Genomic DNA, 25,503 nt, shown 5'->3' with positions numbered 1-25,503 from the left:
CCAGATAATGAGCTCCCAGTACCTTCCTTTTGTTTTTGCATTCTTCTTCTTAAAGCTCAAGCCCAAGAAGTCATGCTGATGGGGTTTACTACAGCAGAATATGTGACACATTGCAGGAAAAGCCAAATGAAGACACATACCTGCACACACAAACAGCCAAACAATGACACAAATATAGATAGATAGATAGATAGATAGATATGGTGTCACTTCACGGTCATTTTACACTCCACACTCCTTTGCAGAAAGGTTTTAATGGCAGTGGGGCATGCTGGAAAATATCTTACTCATACTTCCTGACCTTGCTCCCTGTCATTTGTGCAAAATGCTCACAAACCCGGGTGACTTCCACTACGCAGCAATTTATTAGGTTTTTTTTTTGGCAAATGGCTTACAGAGTAATTAGCTGGGGAAGTGGTATTTTAAATTATCTTTAGCAAGCAAAACAAAAAAACCTGTTGCTGAAAAGAGGAAGGAGAGAAAGGAGAAGGACGAGTGCACCCCTGGGACTTTGGACTTGAGCAGTGCCGTCTATGACTCTGTGAGCGTGAGGCCTGAAAGATGAAGCTCTGATGGGTGAGTCATCTGTGTTTTTGTAAAGGACTGGAACATTGTTACCACATCAAGTTAAAAATATATACTCATACTTTAAGGTGTGTCTGTGTGATGTGTCTAGATGTATCTGGAATGAGGAATTCTGTGACTGAGTGTTTGTTATATAGGGAGATGGGTTTGCTCTGGTGCATCAAGGTCAGTCACAGAGTTGTTACACCTGTGCTCTTGGCTATGAGGGGGGAAAAAGTGCAGCCACACACCCCTCAGGGGAGGGATCTGAACAGTCAGCCAGCCAAATTTGCCCCCTTAGTGGTCCTGGTGACTTTTCCATCTTTGGTTGGCGTCCAGTTTCTTGTAAACCTATTCTATTCAATTCAATTTTATTTATATAGCGCCAAATCACAACAACAGTCGCCTCAAGGCGCTTTATATTGTACAGTAGATTGTACAATAATATATACTGTAGTTTAATCCAAACATGATACAAATACGTTTTCATCCAGGTTAGCAAACCCTGGATGAAAAACAAAAATGTTTTTTTGTTATATAAATGAGTAAGTTATAATTTTATATATCACTGTGATTTATTTTTTTTTTGCACTAATTTCGCTAAAGTTGTTAAAGCAGGACCCAATAGTATTCCCTGAGGAACTCCTTTCTTTAAAACAATTTCTTACAATGTTATAATCTAAAAGTAAACAAAGTGTTCTCAAAAAGTGAGCACGCTCCTCCGTCCAGCACAAGTCTAAACTGCGATGCTTTATTGTTGTGAGGGATAAATCTGTGCCTGTTTTTCATTTTGCAGTCATGCCAACACTTTTAATTCCTGTTTTGCACAGGAAGCCCAGTCATGAACTTTTGCAGCAAACCACAGACATCCATCAGCCACATGCAACACAAAATGCCCATCTCAGCTTGTATTTTGGGCTAAACTGGTTTTCACTAGAGGTGGTTATTAAAGTTTAAACACAAGATTTTACTGCGGCTGATTTAATGTAACCTTTGACCCCGTATTCTGCACTACAGTGAACTGTTGCAGTATGGAGGAAGCACGTTGCATCAGTGAGTCTTTGCTTAGATTAGAAAGCCATCTTTCCACTGCGGACTTGATAATAATTCTGTCTCTACAGAAAATATTGTATCTCCAGTTATTTAACACAATTTTCTTTTATTTCTTAGCATGAAAACAGATTTTCTCGTGCAAGTGACAGAAAGTTTTGAAGCTGGAGTTCTTAAAGCTGTGGATGAACCAGTAGTGTTCCCTGAAGTACTCCTTTAAAATCATGTGAACACGTTAGTTTTAGTACTTTAGTACTTCCTATTCCAGCTCAGTTTCAGAAAGAAATTCTTCACATTTCTTCTAAAAGTCAGATCAACCACTACTTAACTCTAAATCAGAGCTGTTAAACACATTTTACATCATAACTTACACACTGCCCAGTTTGATCTCAAGTGGCTCAGATGGGTAAAATAACCTATAACCTTGTGGTTATAAACTAATAACCTATAAACACTTCCAACATGTTCTGCTTTCTGTCAGGGTAAGGAAGTTTAACTATATGTGTCCATATTTAATGTCTGAGATTCTTAAAAAGAAGAAGTGCACGTTCAATAATACGCCCATGTTTTTAATAAAGAAATGCCACTAAAGTAAATCAAAGAAAATCAAACTTCCACACAAAATAGTGAAAAGTAGGAAGTGTTCTTCATGTTTTGGTTGATCTCTTTCTTACTTTGGTGTAGTATACCAGGCCACAAATTGTGTCTTTGTCAGTAAGAAAGGCAAAACAAAAGGACAAAATTTATGTCCTTCTTTGTGCCCTTTTCACATTTTTCGAGAAATCTCTTGGGTCGAATTGGACCCTTTGTTGGGCCAGTTCTGGCCCGCCCAGGCCACACGTTTAACGATAGTTAATAGTTAAAGGTATGTTCTGGGAATTTTCAAGGACAGAAAGAGGCGGTTATAAAGAGCATCATAAAGTAGTCTCATAGTGTGTGTTTCAATAAATTAAACTGATGAATCTGAAAACTTTCCACAAAATATAAATCAAGTCAGTTCATTTGTATAACACCAAACCACAACAACAGTTGCCTCAAGGTGCTTTATATTGTAGAGACCATACAATAATACAGAAAAAAATAGAAACCCCAACAATCAGATGATGCTCTGTGATCAAGTGCTTTGGCAACAGTGGGAAGGAAAAACTCCCTTTTAACAGGAAGAAACCTCCACAGAACCAGGCTCAGACAGTGGCAGCAATCTGCCGCAACCGGCTATTATAAACAAAAAGTTGCCCCCAAAATTCAAAAAAAATATTTTTTGGTGAAAACCTTTAACTGGCAGTGATGCTCAAGAGTGAATTTAACAAACCTCTATGACCTCTGACCCCTTTATTGTTCTTCTTTGGTTTTCTCCAAAGTTAGCTCCATGGATAAGACTTCTGCGAAGATCCAGCAACAATTCTGACATTTGAAATTTAAAATTCACCCTTCGTGACCCTTGGTTTTATTACACTGGTCAACATCTTTTCAGAAGCTGCCTGCTTTGTATATAAAATAGGCGATTTCATATGTACTTTTTCCTGCTACCAGGAAGGTCAAATCCAAGGCCAAACAGAAGAAGTCAAAAGTCAAACAGATAATTGCATTTAGAATTCATACAAGACCAATATCAACACAACAGAGTGGCCATGTGAAGATTTGTACTGGTAATGGCAATTTCGGCCATTGCTGCAAAAACTCAGAGGTGTGTTTTAGTCATTTCTGGTTTCATTTAAGAAATGATCCAGGAGCATGCCATCAAAACTAAACCCAACCACAAACTTTAAGCATTATTTGTCTTTTTCACTGACTCAGAAAAGTTCCTTCAGATGCATTATGACTGTAGACTGGTGTAATCTTTCCTTGTGATGAAAAAACCCCAATGTGAACACTTTCTGAGAGAAAGTGAAACCAAAAAGTGGACTCTTTTTCTAACCTCAATCATTTTTGAGGCCCAGATAAAATACAGTGCAGAGCATCTCTAGCAAACTGATTGACATTAGAAATGTTGTCTCATATTGGTTCCTGTAGTCGCAGAGCTACATTTCTCTGGTGAGTTTCACCGAGCTTACATCACCGCCCTGTGTGTGAATCACTCGAGGGTTTGGCTCGCAAAAAAATCCAGCAGTACCAGATCTCATGGGAGATGACAGTTTAACTGGCCACAGCGTCCTCAGGTGCATATTGGGCAAGCGCTCCACAATCTTCAATCTAAAGCTCAGTTTTAAGTTACAACACAGCATAAAAAAATAGTTTCTAGAGAGACTGATCACTGCTTTAAGTCCCTCTGTGCTCAGGCAGGTGAATTCCTTTTAAATCACTGTTTCTTTGTTAGCAGATACAACTGTGCCTCCATGCAATGTGACAAAGAGAGTGACTGTAAACTGAAGCATGCAGCACGAAGCCTGGCTTTTAAGGAAGCAGCAGTACTAGTTGGAGAAGAAAGATCAGAGAGTTTCTGCCAGAGGGGAGAGAAGACGCATGTTTTGGTTCTTCACTCTGAAGGTGAGTATAAGAGCCAAAACACACACAGTTTAATTATGCATGAGGACAAACACAAGCAAGCAACCCTCAGAGCAAACATGGGAGTGTTTCTGCTGCAAGCTCACCAAAGCTTCAGTGATCGTCTGCAAAAATAATCTTTTTCTAATCCTTTAGGGTGAAAGTGTTTTCAATCAAGGAAAAAAATGTCAAACCGAGTAACTGAAGAGAAGCTTTATCTGCATTTTATCTCCTTTATGCCTCATTCCCTTCAAACGGGAGGATTAACTGTAGATTTCAGATGCTTAATGGCACTGTGGGCAATTTCTAATGATCATAATTTGCCAGTTCCACATGTTTGACCCTGTTAAACAGGAAGTGGAAGAGCATGGAGCAGATGGGTTTAAAAACAGATTTATTACCAATCTAAGCACAGTTAGTCTCAATGCACGGGTGATCAAACATATCTCAGGAAGCTTGGCACGTGACAGGGTCCTGAGAGGGCTTCTGTTTGAAATTAGGGGTGCTTGACGTTGACAGCGGGAATCTTAATCCCCACAACCCTCAGGAAGTGTCATTCCTGATCTGAATGAACTTCCAGGGCCAAAGGTCAGGAAAGCAAAGGCACCCCTCACGTGTCCATATTTAGGTAGAGAAACGACTCATCCGGTCCTGCAAGAAATGATAATTTTAATGACCAGCTTTTCCCTCTTTTTGTGGCCAAAGAATGTCCATCTCAAATTATTACCATAAATAATAATAATAACCAACTATTTTATCAGAATAAAATGTGATTTATGGTCTTAAAAAGAGGGAAATATAATGATTATTTGCAGAGTGAATGAGCAGAACACGTGTGGAGAGAAGTGATCACTGATCAGACTGACACTGCCTTCTAGTGGTAAAAGGGAGATGGTGCATTTGGGCAAACTCCAAAATAACAAAAGGGCCACAGCAAGTTTTTACACTGTTTCAGATCTCAGCCTTCAGTTTTCTGTTTATTAAATGAAACGCTGCCGTGTTGGTTTGAGATTATGTAACTGAAGAATTTGCCGTTCCTTTCCTTTGAGAAACTCGGGTTGCTTTTCCAGTTTGCTTTGGCTCATCACCCATTCACACTGGCAGACATGTGCATGAGCAGCTTTGATCCTTTTTCATATAACTCTGGTACAAGTTCATCTTTGTTTCATCCCTCCAAATATTCTTGTTCTGAACTGTTTAGGATTTTCTTTTCCTGGCAAAGTTTAATCTGTTCTTCATGTTTGTCAGTGTAACTTTATAACTGTAACTGTATCTTTTGACTGTCCACTTTGACAATGATGCAACTACAACATGTTTGTCTTTACCATGGAAAGAATTCTGTGATCATGCACTTTAGTTTTCTTCTTCTTTTATCCGAGTTGGTCAGTGCATTCAGACTCTTAAATTGGTTCTTTCTGTAGTTCTTCCTCTCATGTTGGCCTCTCTCACTTGCGCTGACATCTCTTTGGACGTCATAGTGACCTGGAATCGACTCCCGATCATTTTATCTGCTTAATTTGTCATGAAACGACAAAACTGAACTCACCTCTCTGTCAGACCCCCGTCAGTCTAATGCCTGAGCCTCTGAAAATGGGGGACTGTATATAATGTCTGTAATTCCTGAACAGTTTATGCAAAACTTTAATTAAACCCCTTAAAGCTGAAAGTTCGCACTTAAATCACATCTTGATTGTTTGGTTTAAAATCCACTGTGGTGTTGTAACAGAGGCAAAACTACAAAAGAAGAAAGCTCCAAATATTTTTTGTGCAGATTGCTGTGAGTTCAACTAAGAGGGTGAAAGTGTACACCTTTAAAAAGCTGCATGGACCCTCAGAGAGTTTTTTTAAAACAAATACACAAACTGATGAAACTGAGGCAAAGTGCGCCTGAAGAGCACACAGCAGCTTTGAGGTTTAATATTTTAAACATCGAGAGATCGAGCCGAGGCAAACTGAAATGCATCAAAGCTGTCAAGTTGGTTTTACCTCTGCAAACACGTTAAATTAATAACACCAAGAAGAGAGAAGTCAGTTTGCAAGAAAAAAAAATGTTTATTTCTTGTAAACCTCACAGAGCGAGAGCGCAGCCAAGGTCAGACCTGGAGGAGGGGGAGGGAGGGAGGGAGGGGGGCAACCGAACTGTGACTTTGGGCAAAGAAAACAAAAACAAAATCTATTCTTTCCACATTCAGCTGAACAAACAACCAACTAAAATGTAAATTTGTCACAACATTTTCCAAGAAGCCAATGACAGCAATCTGAGCGAGTGAGAAAAAGAAAAAACAAGCGTCTCCATACACAGTAAGGTGAAAACCACACGCACGACAATGATGGTGAAACCACATCAGACTCGAGAACTTTCTTCTCTCCCTGCGGGAAAACTGCGAGAAGAGCAGAAACGGGAGGAAAAGAAAAACCAGCCACTCGCCAGACGCTGCAAATACGGTGACATTCACGAAACTTCTAGTCCCTTACTGTCAACTATACACCTTCCACTACTACACCACAGTCACCACTGCCCATAGACTCCTTAACAGAAACCGCTGTTAAGGTGTGAGCCAATGCGTTCACAGTACATTCTTCAACACAGGAATTCCAGTCTTGGCACACAAACCAAAGTGGAAGTTAATTAAATTAACTCAACTCCTTTTTTTAAATTTTTTTTTTTTTTACATTGCACAGTCCATCTTTACAGTTTTCCCTTTCAAACAGCAACGTGTGCTTTCCACAGTGAGAAAAGAAAAGAAGGGGGCAGCAGCTAAACCAAAGCATTTGGGGGTTCGTCTGTCAGAGTGACTCGAATATGTTGCTGTCAAACATATCAGAGTGATTTTATTACAAGGCTGCCCTCCAGAGAGCACAACGATCAACAAATCTGTGCTTTTAGTCCCACTAAACTGATCTCTTCCAGCTTAGCCAGATGCTTCAACGCATTCGGAAGGTTCGGGCAGCATCTCATTAAACTCGTGTCCTCAACTCAAGGCACTGTGATCATGAATCGTGATGCAGGATTATGCAGAGCGGTGGAAAGCAGACTTGTTTCTGCAACCGGGTGTGGGAATGAAGAGGGGAAACCAAACTGCTGTCACTTTTTACCCCCTTTCAAACAAAAAAACAAGAACAAATCCAGTTTAGACAGCTTAAAAACTGTTTACCACCAGCGCAGCTTAGAGCAGGGTCAATTTGGTGTCCAAATTGTTTTTTCTTTTTAAATAAAAGAGGTTTGAGTTGGTGTCATGAGTGCATTACATTCCTCTGATGCTATCTCGGGAGAACAGCTGTTAAAATTAATTTGGATTACAAGTCAGGCTGTAGAATCACGGAGGGCTCTGTTTTCCAGTTTGTGGAGGGAATGATAAACCCAAAAAGAAAAGAAAAATACAGCAACTGCTCCCCGGAGGTGAGGAGTGAGAGCGATCCTCGATTCTGTGAGGTTTCACTAGACGCTTAAAAGAAAAACTGGGGCTTCCTAGCTGATGTGGGATTTTCAAGTTTGTTTGTTTTTTAAGTTTTCTTTTGTTTTAACTACAACAAATACAGTCACACAATACAACATCCTTCTGACCTGGCGAGCAGAGAACCAAACCAAAAAACCAAACAAAAACAAAAAAAAAAAACCCTCAGGTTCTCAGCCGTGAGGTTGCGGGCCTGCAGGAGCAGTAAAAAGGACAGGAAGATGGATGGCGAGGTGGAGGGGACGGGGGCGAGGGCGGGGGAGGCGTTCACTTTTTGAGAGGCTGGTAAACGGAGGCGTTGGGGTCCAGGCTGGAGGGATTGGTGTCCATAAACTTTGAGGAGTAGTGGGGGGCCACGGGGGTCATGCTGCTGGTGTCGGCTGTGTAGGAGATGCTGGGCATGACGGCCATCACTTCCGCTATCTTCTGCTTCAGGTCTTTGATCTCCTGGTCCTTCTGCAGGATCTGACCTGAAAACAGATTTTAACAAGTCAGCCTGAGACGTTTAAAACAAAAACGAACAACTCTGAGGACGGCGAACTTTTGTGAACCTTGTGCGATCTCCAGCTGCCTCTTGGCGTCCCCGAGTGCAGAGAAGAGGTCCAGTTTGATCCTGGTCTCTGCACTCAGGCTGTTCTCCAGGTGCTGGGTCTTGTCCTGCATGGCTGACAGCGCTGACATCAGCACCTCTGTGTCTTTTTCGTTTTCTTTATATTTATGAAGCTCCTAAAAGATGGACAAGGAAACAGTGGGGGTCAGGAGGGGAGTGTGTTTGCAGAAAGGGTCAGCGGTTTGGAGGTTTTTCCACACCTGATATTCCAGCAGCTTTTTTTTGTGGGACAACTGAAAAGATCCAACAAGTCACTTTGTTATGTTAATTCCAACACTGCTCAATGGATGTTTGCGAGGAGGCACACTTAGGCTACGTCCACACTAGCCCGGAAGAATTTGAAAACGGTGTTTTCGTCTGAAAATGCTCCATGTTTTCACACAGTTGTGCGTCCACATTGAAACGGGTGAAAACGCTTACGTTCCAGTACTGCGCATGCGTGAAACGCAAGAAGATTCGACCCGTCTCATTTCTGTCTGCCGTTTATTTACTTTCCGGCTCTTTGAAACGTCGCGGCAAAATGTTGAGGAAAAGCACCGAGTTTTTTAAACGGACTAATAATGAGGTGGAGGTGTTGCTGCGAGTAACACAAAAGTACAAAGTTTCAAAAGTGAGACAGAGTTGAAGAATTTGAAGAAAAGCTATCTGGAGCATGTACAGACTGATATTAATCTTTAATAGGGCTGTCAAAACTGAGAGCAAACAAAACAACTGCTGTGTAATGCCCTCCGCTATCTGAGTTTCATTGGTCACATGACTAACATGCGTCATCGTTTTAGAAAGTCTGTGTTTTCACTGTCCACACTGCGATGCGAAAGCACCGTTTTCAAATGCATGCGTTTTCAGGAGCGTTTTGAAAACGCTGCGTTTTCCATCAGCGAAAACACCGTCTCAGTGTGGACGGGAGGCTGAAACGATACCGCATATATGTGGACTTTATTATAACTTTATTATAGATTTAACAGACCAGGCTAGTATTTCTGCTGCAGTCTTTTATCACCCTGACACTCAGAAACATCTAAAACTTTATATTCTCATCCTGCACAAAACGTCTTGATGCATGCTCAATCATCCAGGAAAGTAAATCTCCAAAAGTTGATTCTGTTCATCTGGACGTAGCGTTTTGTGGGAGAAACGTTTCGTCACTCATCCAAGTGACGTCTTCAGTCTCAGCTGACTGCAGTTTTCCCCAAACTTATAAACAGTACATTTGCATAACGACTGAAACCAGCCCACTAAATGAACAATGAGATGAGTGACTAAACGTTTCTCCCACAAAACACTACGTCCAGATGAACAGAATCAACTTTTGGAGATTCTGCACAAAGTGCTTCATCAAAACATTTTGCTTCCTCACTTCCACTTTCCTGTCGCACTTTTCACTGATGGCTGCTACCAGACCCAAAGCAGAAGTGGCCGTGCACACAAGACTGTAAAAAGAAGCATGTGAAAAGCCCCAAACCTCTGACGGACTCATACGTCAAACCAAACAGTGAATTTCTCAAACCCGTACCTGAACTTTTAACTCAAGCTCTCGGATCTGGTCCTCCTTTAGCTTGATGTCCATTGTTAATTTCTTGCACTCTGTTTCTAATTCAGTGATCCGCCGCCGCAGCGTGTCTGTGCACTCCCCTCTGAGAACAATGGGAAACACAAAGAATGGTGAATGACCCTCGAGGCCCGCAACAAACCACAAGTAACAGAGCTGGTGAGCCAGATGTGTACACACCTGGATGCTGCTGCTAGTGCTACCGCTCTGGCTGCTGTGGCCTCCTCTAACTTCTTTCTCTTCTTCTCCTCTGAGAGCTGCTTCTCGGCGGCAGCTCGGGCCTCCTGCTCCGCTTTGAGCCTCTTCTCCAGTTGGCCCACTGTCTGTTTGTCCTTCTGCTTTGCCTGCACGGCATTATGGAGCCTACAGGAGCACAAAAGCCACAGAGCAGCTTGTTAGGGTCTCGCTTCCTGTTGTGCTAAGGTAAATGGTAAATGGACTGGTTCTTATATAGCGCTTTTCTACACTTCTGAGCACTCAAAGCGCTTTACACAACTTGTGCATTCACCCATTAATAAAAGTGCATTTTCTCAGTGCTTTCTAACTAACATTCACACACACATTCATACTCCGATGGAAGCATCGGAGAGCAATTTGGGGTTAGTATCTTGCCCGAAGATATTTGGCATGCAGACTGGGGGAAGCCAGGAACCACGAGCCTTCCGATCAGTAGATGAGCTGCTCTATAGGGCTGGGTATCGTCACTGATTTCTAGAATCGATTCAATTCCGATTCACAAGGTCCCGAATCGATTCAATCCACGATTCGATTCGATTCAATTTGATTTGAATCTGGGAAATTTTGACAGTCAGAAATATTATAATTCAGATCTTTATCAAAGGTGTGAGCATCACAGCAAATGTTTTTGTGTCAAAGTAGCTAAAGATAAAACACAGAAAAACATCAAGGCGATTTTCCTGGCCTGGGATTTTATAGAAATATTCTCCAGTACATCAAAAATGAAAGAAAACCATTAATCAACACATGAACATTGCCTCTGAAGTTACAACGGTTTTATTAGAGACACAGCTAAGCGTTTTGCATTTTGTATAACTTTAAAAAGTTTAAATTTGTTCAGTATTGAACGGCAGAAATTAGGTTTTCTTTTCGGAAGTATATAAAACGAAAAAAGAAAACGTGAAGAAAACAGATTTTTAGAAGGGAAACTGTTCTTGAAGTACAGAGAGAGAGAGAGCTGTGCATCTTGGTCGAAGCAAAACAGTAAAAGTCAGAGTGAATACATGACGATGTTTATGTGAAGCGTTAATATTGTTTGGAGAGAGATAAAACTAACAGCTTTAGAATCAGCGCAAAAAGGGCGTGAACACAAAGCGCGGACCCGCCGACAGATCAGAATCAGCGAGCTGTCGGCTTTCAGCCCCGACTGTGAGAAAGGCGACATCTCACTGATTCTGATCCGCGGGTTGCGCTGTGTGTTTAAGTCTTTGTGCAGAATCCGTGTTCCTGCTCTCATTTACTGTCTTAGCTGTTTGGTGGTTGTTGAAATTTTGTGAGATTTCACCAGAGAAGGCAAACCTCAACAGAGGCAACCCTACCAAACATTTACTGTAGATTTTTATTTACTTTTACTATTATTATTATTTTATTAGACAAAACCTAAAGTTCCCGATGCAAACCCCCACCGCCCTCCTTCACGCAGTTGTTTTCTTTATGTTTGTTTGTTTTTAACTCTCCTCCATGATGACAGCAGCAGCACTCACTTGTTCTGCAGCAGTTCGTTCTCCTGCCGCAGTTGGCCCAGCTCAGTGCGTATCGAACGCTCGGCGCTGCCCAGCGAGCCGATCTGGCTGCGCAGGTCCTGCTCCACCTGCCGGCTGGCCTGCAGGTCCGCCTTCAGCTTCTTGACATCCTGCTCCAGTCTGTCCCGGGCAGGAGCATGACAAGAGGTGAGAAACACACAGAGGTCACGAGAAGGAAACACAACAAAAATCAAAGTTTGAGAAGCACAGCAACATTTAAATTCAGGTACAGTTAAAGCCACAGCAATAATAAAATCAAGATGATTGAGGAAAATAAACATTTGAGAAACCCTGCCCTCTATCTGTGGCTTTTACTTTTCTCATTCCTTTACACAAGGGAACTTCTCTCTAAAACCTCTGACTCTCCTCCTAAGTGAATGAAGAAGGCGAGTTTCTTTTGGTCAGCGGGAAGAATAAAACGAGGGTCAGATGTCTGATGAGGAGAAAAGAACAGGACAGTTCAACAAACGTGCAACGCTTTGAAAAGTGGCCTTAACTCGTAATCATCGCGAAAAAAATTCTTGCCATTTTCAAACTATTTTACATGAAACCAAGGATCACTGGGAGATGTGTTAATATCAGCAAACCAGTAAAAATCATTTTAAAAATTATACAAAACAAGCAAAAAATAAATAAATAAATAAAATATAGTCAGGTTTGTGAATAACTGGTAAAATAAAGTTTTCTTCTGTACACCATCTCAGTGAAAGCTAAATGAAACAAGCAGGAAGTTACTGCATATGTACACAAATGTTAATAATCTGTAAACAGTTAATTTGATGCTTTTTTAAATCCCTTAAATTAAAGTTCGAGCTCGGCACTTCGATCACAGTTCTGCCTCTGGAGATAAAAATCAGTTAGTTGCTCAACTTTTTACAAGACATCTTTCTCTGATTAATGTTCTGGAGGCTAAAACTGAACTCTGCTGAAATAAACCCCATAAACCGTTTCCCCTCAGTGTCGGGCGAAATCCTTAAAAGAAGCTTCACTCCTGATATCGCTGATGAGTTCAGATTATTTATGAATATAAACCGTGTCCGTGTCTTCTTACCGAACCAGTGCTTCCGGCTTGCTGAGCTGGTTGTTGGGGATGCAGTTGTCGGTGGGGTCCCTGTGGGAGCCGCCCGACGTTCCTTTCACCAGTAGCTTGTGCTTCTTCTCGTTCTTCCCCACGAACGACGACGTGGGCGTGGGGACGCTGCCGTTGGTGGTGCTGTGGCCGCGGGGCGAGGAGTTAAGCGCCGCAGTGTTGCTGCTGGCATTTTTGCAATTTTTGGAGGACGACGATGAGGAAGAAGAAGAGGAGGAGGAATTGTTGTCCTCTTTAAGGAGCAGGTTCTCTGTACTGCCCAGCTCTGTGTTCAGTCTCTTGTTATTCATATGGTTCTCCATATACTCCATCTCCTGGAGTTTAGAGTCCACTGATGACGGCAGGATGCTGTTATGCTGTTTTTTAGCTTCCCCTCGTCCCTCTTTCCCTTTTTCTCTATATTCGAGCTCCGGCAGTTGTGCCAATGTCTTTTTATTGACTGGGGCGCCATTCTGTGACACTGGAGGTGTGTCCACTTCAGATATACCTTTAGCTGCCGCCGCCGCCGCTGTGGGAGCACAGAAACACAGCAATGTTTATGTGAATATGAGGTGTGATGGTACGTAAATCACAACACGTTAACCCTCAGGGGTCAAGGGTAGAAATACTTTTGATTTTATCTTCATATTTAACCTATAAACCCATTTACCTTGCTGTGTGTGAGACTTTGGACTATTTCAACAGACTGTATTAACACAACGGACCGAAAATGGCACAAAAAACTAAATATCTATTGGATTTATTTATTTTTACTGTGAAAACCACAAACATGTTTAGTGAACTAAACATGACTTGAAATGCAAATATAAAATGTAAACTTCAAATATATGTACAAACCTAGCTAACGGTTAGCTAAAGTTAACTACAACAATTTACATTCAAATTCAGTCAGTTCTTTCAACTACTTACAAAACGATCAGGCTGTTTGACATAACGATATATATCGGATGACGATATGAAAACGTCTGTCGGTTCATATTATGCTATTGTTTGTTTCGTGGTGTCGCAAAATAAACTGTTTTGATGGTCACTGTAGAATTTCTTAAACTTCTATCTTTGTCTTATATTTAAAATAACCACACTACGGACGGACAAGCGACTGTTTTTATGCGTTGTCGTTAGCAACATCGACGGCAAAACCATCGCTTGGCTCCGCCATCCGCTTGTTTATTTTCCACATAAACTTTTCAAAATAAAGCTGAAGATTCTGTTGAGATTTTTCAAAATAAACTGAATCAAGTGAAATAGTGTGTAGAGTATTTACGGGCGAGAAGCTAAAAAAAGCCGTCAGGTGCTAGAAAATAAACCTTAGAACGAGCTTTTCCCCGCAGCAGCACGCCGTGTAACAAATACTCACAAAGAAAGTTGCGGCAGTTTCAAATTATTTAACACTCGACTCCAGGTATACAACGCCCAGCTGAAAACACGTCACGCAAGTCGACTTGCCCGAGATTCACAGAATTTACAGAAAATGTCAAATGTTTGTGATATATATCGTTGTCGGGACGATAAATGTTTTATATTGGGATATGAGATTTTGGTCATATCGCACAGCTCAAAATCAGGCGTCGAAATAAGATTCCACACATATTATTTGCACTACCCCCCAAAAAAATAGTTCCCGTCCATGACAAGATAGAGGGGCACATTGCAGGCCTGACACCTCCAGGATGCATCTACTCCTGATGTCCACCTGGAGACAGCGTTTACATTTCAATCCGTCTCCAGTGACTTTCTGGCCAGAGTCTGTGACATTCAGCAGTCGCCGCATTGTTTTGACACACAAAACAAATTTTAAAAAGTCTACACTACACAGCGACTACACACTGCAAACAATTAAATGTCACAAAACTCTCCCTTTCACCGCTATCATTCCCACAATTTTCCCCTCTTCCTCAGCAACCACATGCTGGTGTAGGCATGTAATTTTCTGATCAGTTGATGCATTTTTCACCAATAGTAAAGAGGCTATCCTTAGAAAACTCTGTTATACAGCTTCTTCCTGCACCAAATGGGACAGTTTTCAGGAAAAAGCCGAGTGTAAATTATTTATCGTAAGTCTGGTTTATCAACAAAATGTAAAAACTGGTACATAGTTTGAAGTCTGCACTTTCAACACGTGTTTAAACAGAGTCTCTGTGAGGCTGGGTCTTGTTGATACATAATCTTAAATCTGTTACGTGATCTGGACACGCCGGCGCATCCGTCGACTCCAGAGGGTTAAAGGTCCATTTATGTCGACATCTTTGCAAATGTCCAACAGATCGGTTTTGCTCGACCCTCGTATATTTTCACTGAGCTCTAGCTGAGTGATGTGCAACGGCTACAAAAATTCAGGCAAGGTTAATAGCAGCAGTTCACCTGCATGCATGCAGATGAACACGTGTGCTCATTAAACTCTCTCAATGCTTTCATTGAAGGCCTTTATTGTTATCACAGAAGCGAGTGTTGCTGTGGTCGACCTCGTTTTTGGCTCCGCCTCTTTGCTGCCTGCGTGTTTGAAACTGAACTTCTGGCCTTGACCGTTTGTACTGTAATTTGCATCAACTATGAACATGCTGCACTTACTCTTTACCTGTTACATCATCATTATATAGAGTATATATGCAAGCCTCCATATGTTATATCTGAAACAGGACTTTCAGTTACACCTGTGAACACTGACAGCAGGCTCAGGTGTTTTATTTGTGAGAAACGTGACTGTGGCTACGACCTCACATCGTTTTCACACCAGCTCCTCACACATCTGTCTAATCACACCCAATGTGGTGACTGAGTGGAAGGAGTGTTTATCTAAGCTGTGAGGCAGGTGCACATGTGACCACACACTTTGGATAGAAAGGGAAGACGTACGATTTATTTGACTGAAATGATTCATGAGAAACAAATGAGAGCTTGACCAAAGCTGTGATTAGAAAGGATGTTCAAAATTATACGAAGAGGATCAAACCTCTAAAACTAAAATCGGCCTCCATGTTTCACAGCAAAAATAAAAAGAGAACTTTGTAGTCGTAGAGTGGAGCCACATTGAGCCATACAAGCTAAATCACCAGACAGACATTACGTTCTTTGCTCAGAACTACCTGATACTACCAGAGCGGCAAACACATGAACCATTAAAATGATAAAATGGAAAGTGCACTGCAAAATGGAAAAGTTGTTTTTATCTGAATGACTGAAGCACACTGTCTAAATCTAGTCAAAGGAGCTTGCAAAGAAAAGCGTCTGGACTTCTTTAAGTTACTTGAAGATGTTTCACCTCTCATCCGAGAAGCTTCTTCAGTTCTAAGGTCAAATGGTGGGGAGTCCCAGATATAAACCTAGTGGGAGTTTCCCCCCACAGAGGGACAAAAGGACCCCCTGATGATCCTCTAATCGCCTGAGCCAAGGTGTGAAACTGGGTGTGGGTCCCAATCAGCCAGAGTTTCGGGTGAGCTCATTGTGAAACCTGGCCCCACCTTATCATGTGAATTCCTGAGGTCAGATGGCCCAGGATGTGAGTGGGCGTTAAGGCATCTGGGGAGGGATCTCAAAACTGGATTATAGATGGCAGACAGTCTAAATCTAGACAAGACTTTACCTTTTCATCCATCTTTACTAATATTATAGCACTTACTATACGTCTTCCAGGTGGCAGAATTCAAATAAGTAAAACTGGAACAACTACTCGGCTGCCCGTGTTCGCAATGAAGCACAATCAAGGCGTCCACACAGGAAGTGATTAGCAGCCCAAAGACCCAACATGAAGGGACTTCAAACAACAGTGAGTGAAATAACCCCTGGGAAAACAAATTTCGAGGTGAGAAACTACCAATGAAAAGGTCACCTCTGTCAGCTATCAAACAATGCACAACAAGGGAATCACTTCCTGTGTAGACCTGGAGAGCTAACCACTTAAGCCATGAACAATCTAGTCACTGCCTTAGGACAGCGAGCTAACAACCACAGCATGGACGGAGTGAGAAGATAATCAAGGACATAACGAGATTTCTGCATGTGTGCAGGTTTGAATCTTACCTTCTTCGGCTTCGCGCTCTTGCCTCTGAAGCATCTGTTGCTCTGGAGGCAGAGCCTGCTGTAGAAGCTGCATGTAAAACTCATTCTCCTTCTGCACCTCCTTCTGCTTCCGGAGGCGCATTTTATAGCTTACATAGCTCTTGAAGCCGAAGCCCAACGTGACCACGGGGTAACCGATGCTACGGGGACGAACACAAAACGCACATTCATGAGGTCACTGGGCACAGATAAAGGGTCACTACAATTTTTTACTACAATTTTTTTTCCCTAATGTAAACAATTAAAACAGTCAAAAATATCCTTATGCAGACACTAATGTACCTCCAAGTAAAATCTATGTGTGGGAAACACTTTGTGACTTCAAAAATCTCTTTGCCAATTTCATAAAAAGGGGAAAAAAGTTAAAAATAAATTCACACAGAAATATAAATGCAGGTATTTGGTATTCATCAGTGACAATAATAAATAAAAACAGGACCAGGATTAATTCATATCAAAATTAGAGTCAGGCTTTGTCATTTGCAGGCATTCTCTTCCTTTTTCACCTCACATACTCACACACGAGACACGTTATGTGACGGTAAGTTGAATAAAAGCTTCCCGAGAGTTAAACCTGACTGTCATCCTTCTACTTCCTCACTTATCTCTGACTGAACAGAACAAATTAAAGTAAGAGAGTCACAGGGAGCCTGCTGTCACTGATAACCATCCAAAGATCAGTGCAGCCCTGGAAACACCAGGAAAATGTGCAGACATCTGCATACAAAGACTCTCTAAGTGTAAGCAGATGAATCATGCTTACACATGTAGACTTGGTCTAAATGCCCTTTCAGCAGGAAACAACTCTGCTGTCTGCTTGAAAGAGAACAATAAGGGACTAACCAATGCTGTGAAAGATGATGGCTAACCTCACACAACTGCAGAAGTGAAAACAAAAAGGTCAGGTGTCATGTTTAAAAGTACACAATAAGGCACATTTAGATTTATTGTGTACTTTTAAACATGATCTGAGTGGTTTTATGTACTGAATGAAGCAGTGTGAACATTAAAGTAGTTCATACGCTTTTTTTTTTTTTCATCTTTACCTAAAAATATCTGTTAGCTGCGTTCAAGACAGTGAACTTAAGCTGTAGCAGAACAGTGGCTCACCAGTGTGCAGCAAAAGGGCGACATAGGTCCACGTGGAAGTTCTTCAGGTCTTTGAATCTGATGGCTGCCTCGATGTACACAAAGAGTATCCATAGAGACACGGTGGGTAGACAGACCCCCCTCTCTGAAAAAGCAAAGCAGCACAAAGATGTGAGAGCATGACTCATTTACAAAGCAGTAAATATTAGGGAAAAAAGTGCCAACTTTTTGTATTTATTTGATTATAAAAGTTTAGGAAATGCTGAAGTAGAGGCTCATGGTTCAACACAACCAGTGTTGGACGAGAAGATCAACAACCAAAGACACCATGCTGAACACTAAAGCGTGAATCCCAGTCTTCTCCTCACAGCTTATTAATTTAACACTGATATCAGAACAGGACTCGGTATCTGCAGATACCTGAAGGTATCAGTATCGGATCGACCAACATCTCAGATTCTTCCACCCAAACTCTGAGACAATCTCATAATTTAAGGATTTATTTACAATTTTAAACATTTTCAGAAGTGCAAAAAGCACAAACTTTTTCATAAAGAGGTGCACACGGAAAATGCATAACCTGTTGGTCGGGGTTGTTGACGAAGGAATTTCAACAACTAATCAATGTCATCAGCATGAAAATAGATGGGAATGTGTTTGTAGCATCACATTTGTAAATGATGTCAGCCATAACCCCCCCGAGCATACAGTTTATTGTTAACTGCACATAAAACAGTATAGTACAGTAAGATTTCCAACATGAGGTGGTCAGAATACAGACGGTAACCATTGTTTCAGGGGCTCTAAACACTGATTTCCCACTAGGCTGTGGAGAGCTGGGGGATATTAATACTCCTGTGATGTCCTCTCGGTCTGAATGTCACTGGTGAGTACGGTTGGAGAGCTCAGAAAGCAACTGGGGGCCAGTTTCAGTTCCCCCGCCCCAAATTGGCACTAACATTTCAATCTGACACCCGGCCTTCGCTCAGCTCAGGGGGACGCCGCTAAATCAGACTGACAACTAATCCTCAGAGGCCAGCTTGCTTACACGTGGCGTGCAAAATTCTCAGAAACAACTATTTGTAAATACAATGACAGAGAGTAACCGAGAGTCGCACAACGCCTTCACACCTGCTTTTCCCCTGAAAGGGACGGTTGTTTTTAAGAAGTGGTGACAAGCGTGACTACAAAGGATGAGTTATTTTAGCAGTTCACGAGTGAATGATTTACAGCACAAATCATTTACATCCCGAGGACAAAAAAACCCAAAATAACAGGAAAGATTGTGATAAAAATATGGTCAACCAGCATTTATTTAAAAATAGATTGAATTTTTTAAATATTACATTTAATCTTTAAACATACAAAATGTCCCTAAAGGTCATTTTGAGCCAGTATTTAAAGTGAGAGGTATAAATGCATCCAAACACTTGCATAGCCTTACCTGTGTGCCAAACATACTGCACCCACACGTAGGTACTGGCAGCAAAGAACAGCCATTGCACTGGGATGAAGAGGAGGCAAATGATGTCCGAGGTAAACGCCACACACACAAAGAATACTGAAAAGGCCTGTTGGGCAGAGGAAAGGCGATTATTACCAACATCGCAGGCAGAAGAAGAAGTGTACATTATCAGATGTTTCATTAGAGAGGTGGTTACCAAAATGTTCATAGTTCATTTTACTTTTTCCCCATTTAATTGCTCTTTTTGTGTAATTTTATTTTTACCTTTTTGAGCTCTTTTGTCTCGCACCTTATTTATTAGGAATTCCCCAACTTGTTGGATAAATAAAGCCTGTTACCTTAATTAAAAATGTGTCATCAGTGGTAAATGAATGACATTTTTGGTTGAAGCAAACACTTCCTATCCGGCAGCACTGATAATGGCCCCGAGGCTAAACTAAAACTATGATTTTACGTTAGAATAAGGAGATAGGGGACAGAAGAAGGGCCCGCAGACCTGATGAGATCCCTGCTGTTTGTATGCGAGAGGAGCGCTCTGATCCTAAGAGGCAGCAAACAAGATTACTGATAAGAACAACATGTTGTCTTTGAGATTGTAGCAGGACTCGACTGAACCAGCCTCACATCCAGGGAACTGACACTTTTATGCTGATAACCTGAAAGACTGTTTTATTCCTCACTGCTCTCACCTGTACATCAACCCAGCTAACCACATTTTCCCATCAAGTGTCTGACACTTCTCCTGGAGTGTGGTTATGTCAGTGCTCATTTTACCATCTTATATATGTAAGGACTTCCTCTCATCATTTACTAGACAGTCACTTTTCCACCAGCCTATACGACTTCTCTGATTTATTTGTCTTATCAGTCACATTATTCAGAGTTTGTTCAGGTTATAACTTTTTAGACTGTGTTTTAACCTAGAGAGGTTCAAATGGGCAACAATGAACATTCATCTCAAATTTTTTAAACGTCTTTAACCACTTCAGTCATGAAACTATCGATCAGTATTTAGACTCTTTTCACTGTACTACACAGATACTTTGAGGATGCCAAGTTCATATTTCACCAGCAGAACTTTACTTTTTTGCTCAAAAGAACATTTAAACAAATAAAAATCATTAACAACTAATGTTTAGGGCCTAAATTCAGCATCTCGGGAGGTAAATAAAAACAGCACGTGTGTATATTCTTATTTTAGTTCCACATCTAAAAAGCTGAGTAGTGACAATAATAAAAAGGCTGTAATTATGTTTTTGTGGCTAAATAATAAAATAAATAAATAACTCTGCTACGTGATTCTTATGCAGATCACACATTCTAAGAAGAGTTTAATCTAAGGTTGTGCAATTCACACTAAATCTACATTCAATGCACAACGCAACATTATTGTGCATTCACTTTTTTGCTATAAATCCATATAAACACTCCTAAAAAACATTTTGGCAGGTCAGCTTTAACCAAGATTGTCGGAGGAGCAAGTTTTGGTTAACAAGATAAAGGAATAATCAGTTGTGATCTCAATACTCATCAAAATGAATGTGATTCTGATTTTTCGTCCTAGCATCCCAAGTTTAATTTGCTCCAAAACATTTAGCCTGGTCATAGTTTGTGGTCTGCTGAACTCTAAAACCTGTACGAGCTCTCAGAGTTTATCACGAGTTTCTTTGGAGGATCAGAATGAATAAATATTCCTCCATAACTCACACATGGGACAAATATGACGTGCTGACCATCACAATCCGACCACCAACATCCAAAAAAACTAAACACATCCCAAAAACCTGTGACAGACTCGAACTCCACCTCCCTGAACTGCAGTTTGTTGCAGCAGAACTTCAGAGAAGCATGCGAGTGGACTCAAATGTTCACATGTGGCAGGCGACATTATAAAAAGTGTCCAAAAATTCTTAAATTCGGAAAAAAAATTAAGGGTAACTTATTTTGTTTATGCTGAAACTTTTCCTTCACTCCATTCATTAGAGGTCCTCAGACACCATCACCAGCAGTCTTCCTCCAGCCAGTGGCTATGTTCAAAGGCAGTCATGTTTTCAGTGTGAAAAGCTTCTTCTCCATCAAGCACTGATCAGGTTTCTCAGAAAAGTGTTCAGCATCACTGTCAGTGCTACAACACAGTAAAAATAAATGTGTTCTAATATCCCTCTACTACACACTGTCCATTATGTTGTAATGAATTCAAACACTCTTCCACAATTAAAACTCATTTAATCCACTAACAGATAAATCATGTGATTAAGAGCTGGTCTCAAGGGGAAATGCAAAAGTAAAAGTGAAGCCATTTCTGATCTGGATAGCTATGCGCTGCCAAATGAATCGGGCAATATGACCAACTGGATAGCACAGTGAGTCTCCTGCTGAGTCCAGCTGGATGAGTGGTGTCTTGTTTTGGTTTATCCTCCCACAATGAACGACTACTGTCCAATACGGTGGAGTTGGAGTCTGTCACAGGGTGAGAGTCCCTGCCGACCACTGCTAGCTTTCCAAAAAAAGAGCGTCGGTTTTGTCAACTAGTGAATTGATACTATGCCATCTAAGATGGTTGAAAATACACAAACAAAAACAGAAAATTCGCTGAGAGACTGAGACTATATCAGTGAGCCCATGTGCAGGAAGCACTCACCTGTGTTTATAAATATGAAATATTACACTGAGCTATCTTCACGCAGTGATGCAGGTCCGAGTTATCGACACAGGCAAAATACTCCAATGATTTCAGTTCTATCATATCTATAGGTATGGCCCTGTATTCGCACACATCCGTGAACTGAACAAAGGCTTCTGGTTCCCCAGAAGTTTGGATTAAAACATATAGGAAGTCAGGCCTTAGCAGTAGCTGTTTCTAAACTACAGAGGAAATTGCCCCTTCATATGAGGCCCCCTCCATCATTAGACCCTACTAAAACCTGACTGAACACCCATTTTTAAAAGATTCTGATTACCTTTTATCTATGTTACTTTTTTTTTTTTTTTTTTTTTTAAATGTGTGGTACTGTTCTATTCTTTTAGCTGCAAATCTGACTCTATTTGAATTCTGTGCATCTTTTCAGTTGTTCAGTGTGTAGTCCATACTTTAAGTCATCTACTCACCAGCCCCTGGTATCTAAAGGAGTCGTACACGCTCCGGATGAAGAGCCAGAATGGCCAGAGGTACTCAAACCTGAACTCAAGTACAAAATCTGCCAGTAGAACCAGTGCCCAGACCACCAGGAACTTCAGGTACAGGAAGGTACTAGAAATACATTTAAAAACAAAAACAAAAACCCCTGAATGACAGAAAACTGTTTTCTAACACAAACACACAAGAAAATTTAAGAGTCTAGACTGGTAATGACATTTGTTGCAGCGTAGATTTTGTCAAGCAAATATTTTCAGAAATGCACAAAAAGCAATTATGAGTTTATAGTTATTAGTTCACATCAGATGCACTCAATAATAGTGAGAATAAAAACTGTGAGGAGGTAAAACTGCTCACTTTCTTGTTTGAAGAAACCACCAGAAGCACAAAAAAAGCCTGACTAAAGCTTCCTATCTCATGACTTCAGCTGGACAACAGTGCCAAGCAATTTAAAAGAGGCACTTGGAAACCAAATCTCTCTTCTGCCTGCTGTGACAGAGCAAAGAACCTGAACCCCAGGCAGCAAGAACATGTGTTTGATTGTGGGAAAATATAGCCAAAAAAAAAAAAAAAACCTTGATAGTGCCTACATGTGAAAATATAGTACTGAGCAAAAGTCTTGAGCCATCCCTTCCTTATTTATATTTTGCTAGGAAAATGGGAAAGAAGTGTAGCAATTTATTCTTCAACACAGCCTGGACGCTCTTCAAGAAATCCCTGCAATTTCTTAAAGCATTCCTCAGGAATAGTTTTCCAGGCTTCCTGGAGGAAATTCAAAGCTCTTCTCTGGATGTTGGCTCCCTTGTGTTCTGTTGTCTCTCATAAGACAATCCCACCATGCTTCAATCATGTGGAGGTCCAGGTTCTGGCGAGGCCAATCCATGACTGCTCTGGTACGCTTTTACTGGATGGGCAGTCTGTCAGGGATAACTGTCATCCTGAGAAATGAAGCTGTTGCCACTGATCTTAAGTACAGTTCTAGTGTAATTTGGCATATCTCAGCCTTTTTGCCCCATTTCTCTTCCTTAAGAATGGCTTCTTGGCAGCCACCCTCCCACTGACAGCATTTCTGACGAGGCTTCAGCCAACATTAAACGATCAACTGAAGGACCAGATGCAGCTCTCGGGACTGCATCTCATGCTTCTTTACAATTAAATTTTTCTTTTTGGCAGTTGTCTGTAGACACAACACTGGTTCAGTTAGGTAACTGTTTTTTCTTGAAGGATTCATAGGTCAAGATTGGAAAGCATTCCTCTGAACAGGGTCAAGTAGAAGGACTGGACTGAAAACGTGGGAAAAAAAACAGCCAAAGTGCAAAAGATTTTTAAACTAACTTCAGAAAGCCTGGAGAACTAGTACAAGTACATCTGGCTCCTTGGACGCAAAAAAAATAAGGAGTGGCTCAAGACTTTTGTTTTGCCTTGGGCACAAGAAGTTGGAAGACGATTTCTTTGCGGACAAAGACTGTAGGAGAATGAAGTAAGATGTGTACCTGGTGCTGAAGATTTGGATGTAACATCAGTGCCACACTGCAGCAGGGATATAAACACTGCTCTAACCTCTTGCTGCTTTTATCTTGCATTTGCTAGAGACCCAGAAAGTGACCCACTGGGGGTGCTCTGATGTCGGGGGGAGGCACCTGTTCAATAATTCAAACATTGCCCCACATCTCCAGGTCCTCATGCCACGTGTGTAAACTAAATGGCCTTTAACGTTAATATGTATGAAGCCACACACAGCTGGAGACTGGAAGCACAGCCAAGCCACTGAGAGCCTGTTAAAAGCGAGTGACAGCAGCCTTATCGACACGTTTGTGGTTAATGTTACACCACTGTCGTTGAGGCTCATGTGATGATGTTGGCAATAATAAGCTGGTGGACCTGCTAACAGCGAAGCAGCTAACTTTAGCACCTTCGGGCAGTGACAGCTGACTCTGGCGCACAGTTAACACCCGGGATTCTTTCGTTATCATGAAAAAGTCAGCTGCAGTGTAATTCAATTAGTAACTGTGCTATGGAGCCGGAGTCAAAGCTCAAAACAGGCTGTTTTGGGGCCTAGCGCTATAGTTAGCTTACATGCTAGTGTAGCATATAACGAAAACATACTAGAGCTAGCTGCCTGGCTAGGTTAACAGGCTGTCAAGAAGTGGCAGCAGCTGTGAGGTTAGGGAGGCGTATTAACGCAAACATCCCATTCATTTCCCTTCGTTGAGGAGGCTCCGTGTAAGTTACCTGCCGTATATCCCCTCGGTGATTCGGTTCCGTTTTAACGGCCGTCGGAGTTTGCTGCAGTCCGCATTGCGCCGCTTCATCCTCCTCCACTTGGCTTTGGCCTTCGAGTACCCGCCGTAATCTTATCCAGTTTTCTTGCGTGTGCGGACAGAGATAATAAATAAAGGTGCTTGTGATATATATCGCTGTTGTTATTATTTTTTTCCCCACTTGAAACAAAGAAATAAATAAATGACTGTTCGGGGAACCTCCTCTTTTCTGTTAGCGCAGGCTCAATAAGCCCAGAGCGCGTTGTGTTTTACCTAGTGTGGCTGTCAGACGGCCGGCGCGACCAATCACCGTGTCCGTAAAGGACTCCTTTTTTGACAGATACACAGAAGAGCCAATCACTGCCCTCAGTGGCTGCTCACTGAGCGCTCATCACCGTTTGTGGAGCGTCTTGGCGTTCAACCAATCAGATTGTTGTGAACAAATTGGGCATCCCCGATCGGCCAATTAACTGACAGCGGGGGCGGGTATTTCCCTTATATGTTTCTGCCTTTGGTTTATTATGAGGACTCAAATATGCTGTATTCGGGACAAAATTCCCTTTGTGCTTGATACAAAAACATCCAGTCCGACATGGGGGGCGGGGGGGTTATTTATATCACGGCCTTTGTGTGTGTTTCGCTGACTGACTTGCCCCAAGGAGATGAATGCCATTTATGCTTTGTTACCAGGTTGAAATAGTGTGCATGCGTGTGCGGCAAAAAATGAGGGTTGCAGTTGTCTCTGCTTAAAAAGTGAATTATCTGTGCCTTTTAAAATTATTATTATCTATAGGGATATAATAAAGCTTCATCATGCTCACTTCCTTATGTTTCAAAACATTCCCTCAAATACCCCAAATATTTCACTTATCCCCACAAATATTTAGAATTTTTTTTTTTTTTTATTTGATTCAAATCTATTAGTACAGCTCAC

The 25,503-nt window shown here is 41.5% G+C and overlaps 1 protein-coding gene and 1 long non-coding RNA gene across 2 annotated transcripts; one reads left to right on the top strand and one right to left on the bottom strand.

Annotated features, from left to right (window-relative positions):
• Positions 1-378: 378 nt before the first annotated feature.
• On the top strand, positions 379-9,905 carry LOC118455638 (uncharacterized). Its single transcript, XR_004844213.2, has 3 exons — positions 379-576; positions 3,932-4,101; positions 9,763-9,905. It is a non-coding gene; the product is annotated as an uncharacterized LOC118455638 (long non-coding RNA).
• Positions 6,104-24,841, bottom strand: maco1b (macoilin 1b). Its single transcript, XM_006807483.3, has 11 exons — positions 24,541-24,841; positions 22,281-22,422; positions 19,152-19,278; positions 17,729-17,852; positions 16,580-16,758; positions 12,524-13,070; positions 11,434-11,592; positions 9,893-10,075; positions 9,677-9,797; positions 8,105-8,279; positions 6,104-8,023 (listed from the first exon to the last, which is right to left on the bottom strand). Exons 1-11 carry the CDS (start codon positions 24,618-24,620, stop codon positions 7,821-7,823), a joined length of 2,040 nt encoding a protein of 679 aa, XP_006807546.1. The 5' UTR covers positions 24,621-24,841; the 3' UTR covers positions 6,104-7,820.
• Positions 24,842-25,503: the final 662 nt, after the last annotated feature.

The sequence above is a fragment of the Neolamprologus brichardi genome, chromosome 19, assembly GCF_056152115.1.
Source record: "Neolamprologus brichardi isolate AB-2024 chromosome 19, ASM5615211v1, whole genome shotgun sequence".
Classification (NCBI taxonomy): domain Eukaryota; kingdom Metazoa; phylum Chordata; class Actinopteri; order Cichliformes; family Cichlidae; genus Neolamprologus; species Neolamprologus brichardi.
Note: the sequence above shows the minus strand (reverse complement) of the source record. Positions and strands in the feature narration are given on the sequence as shown.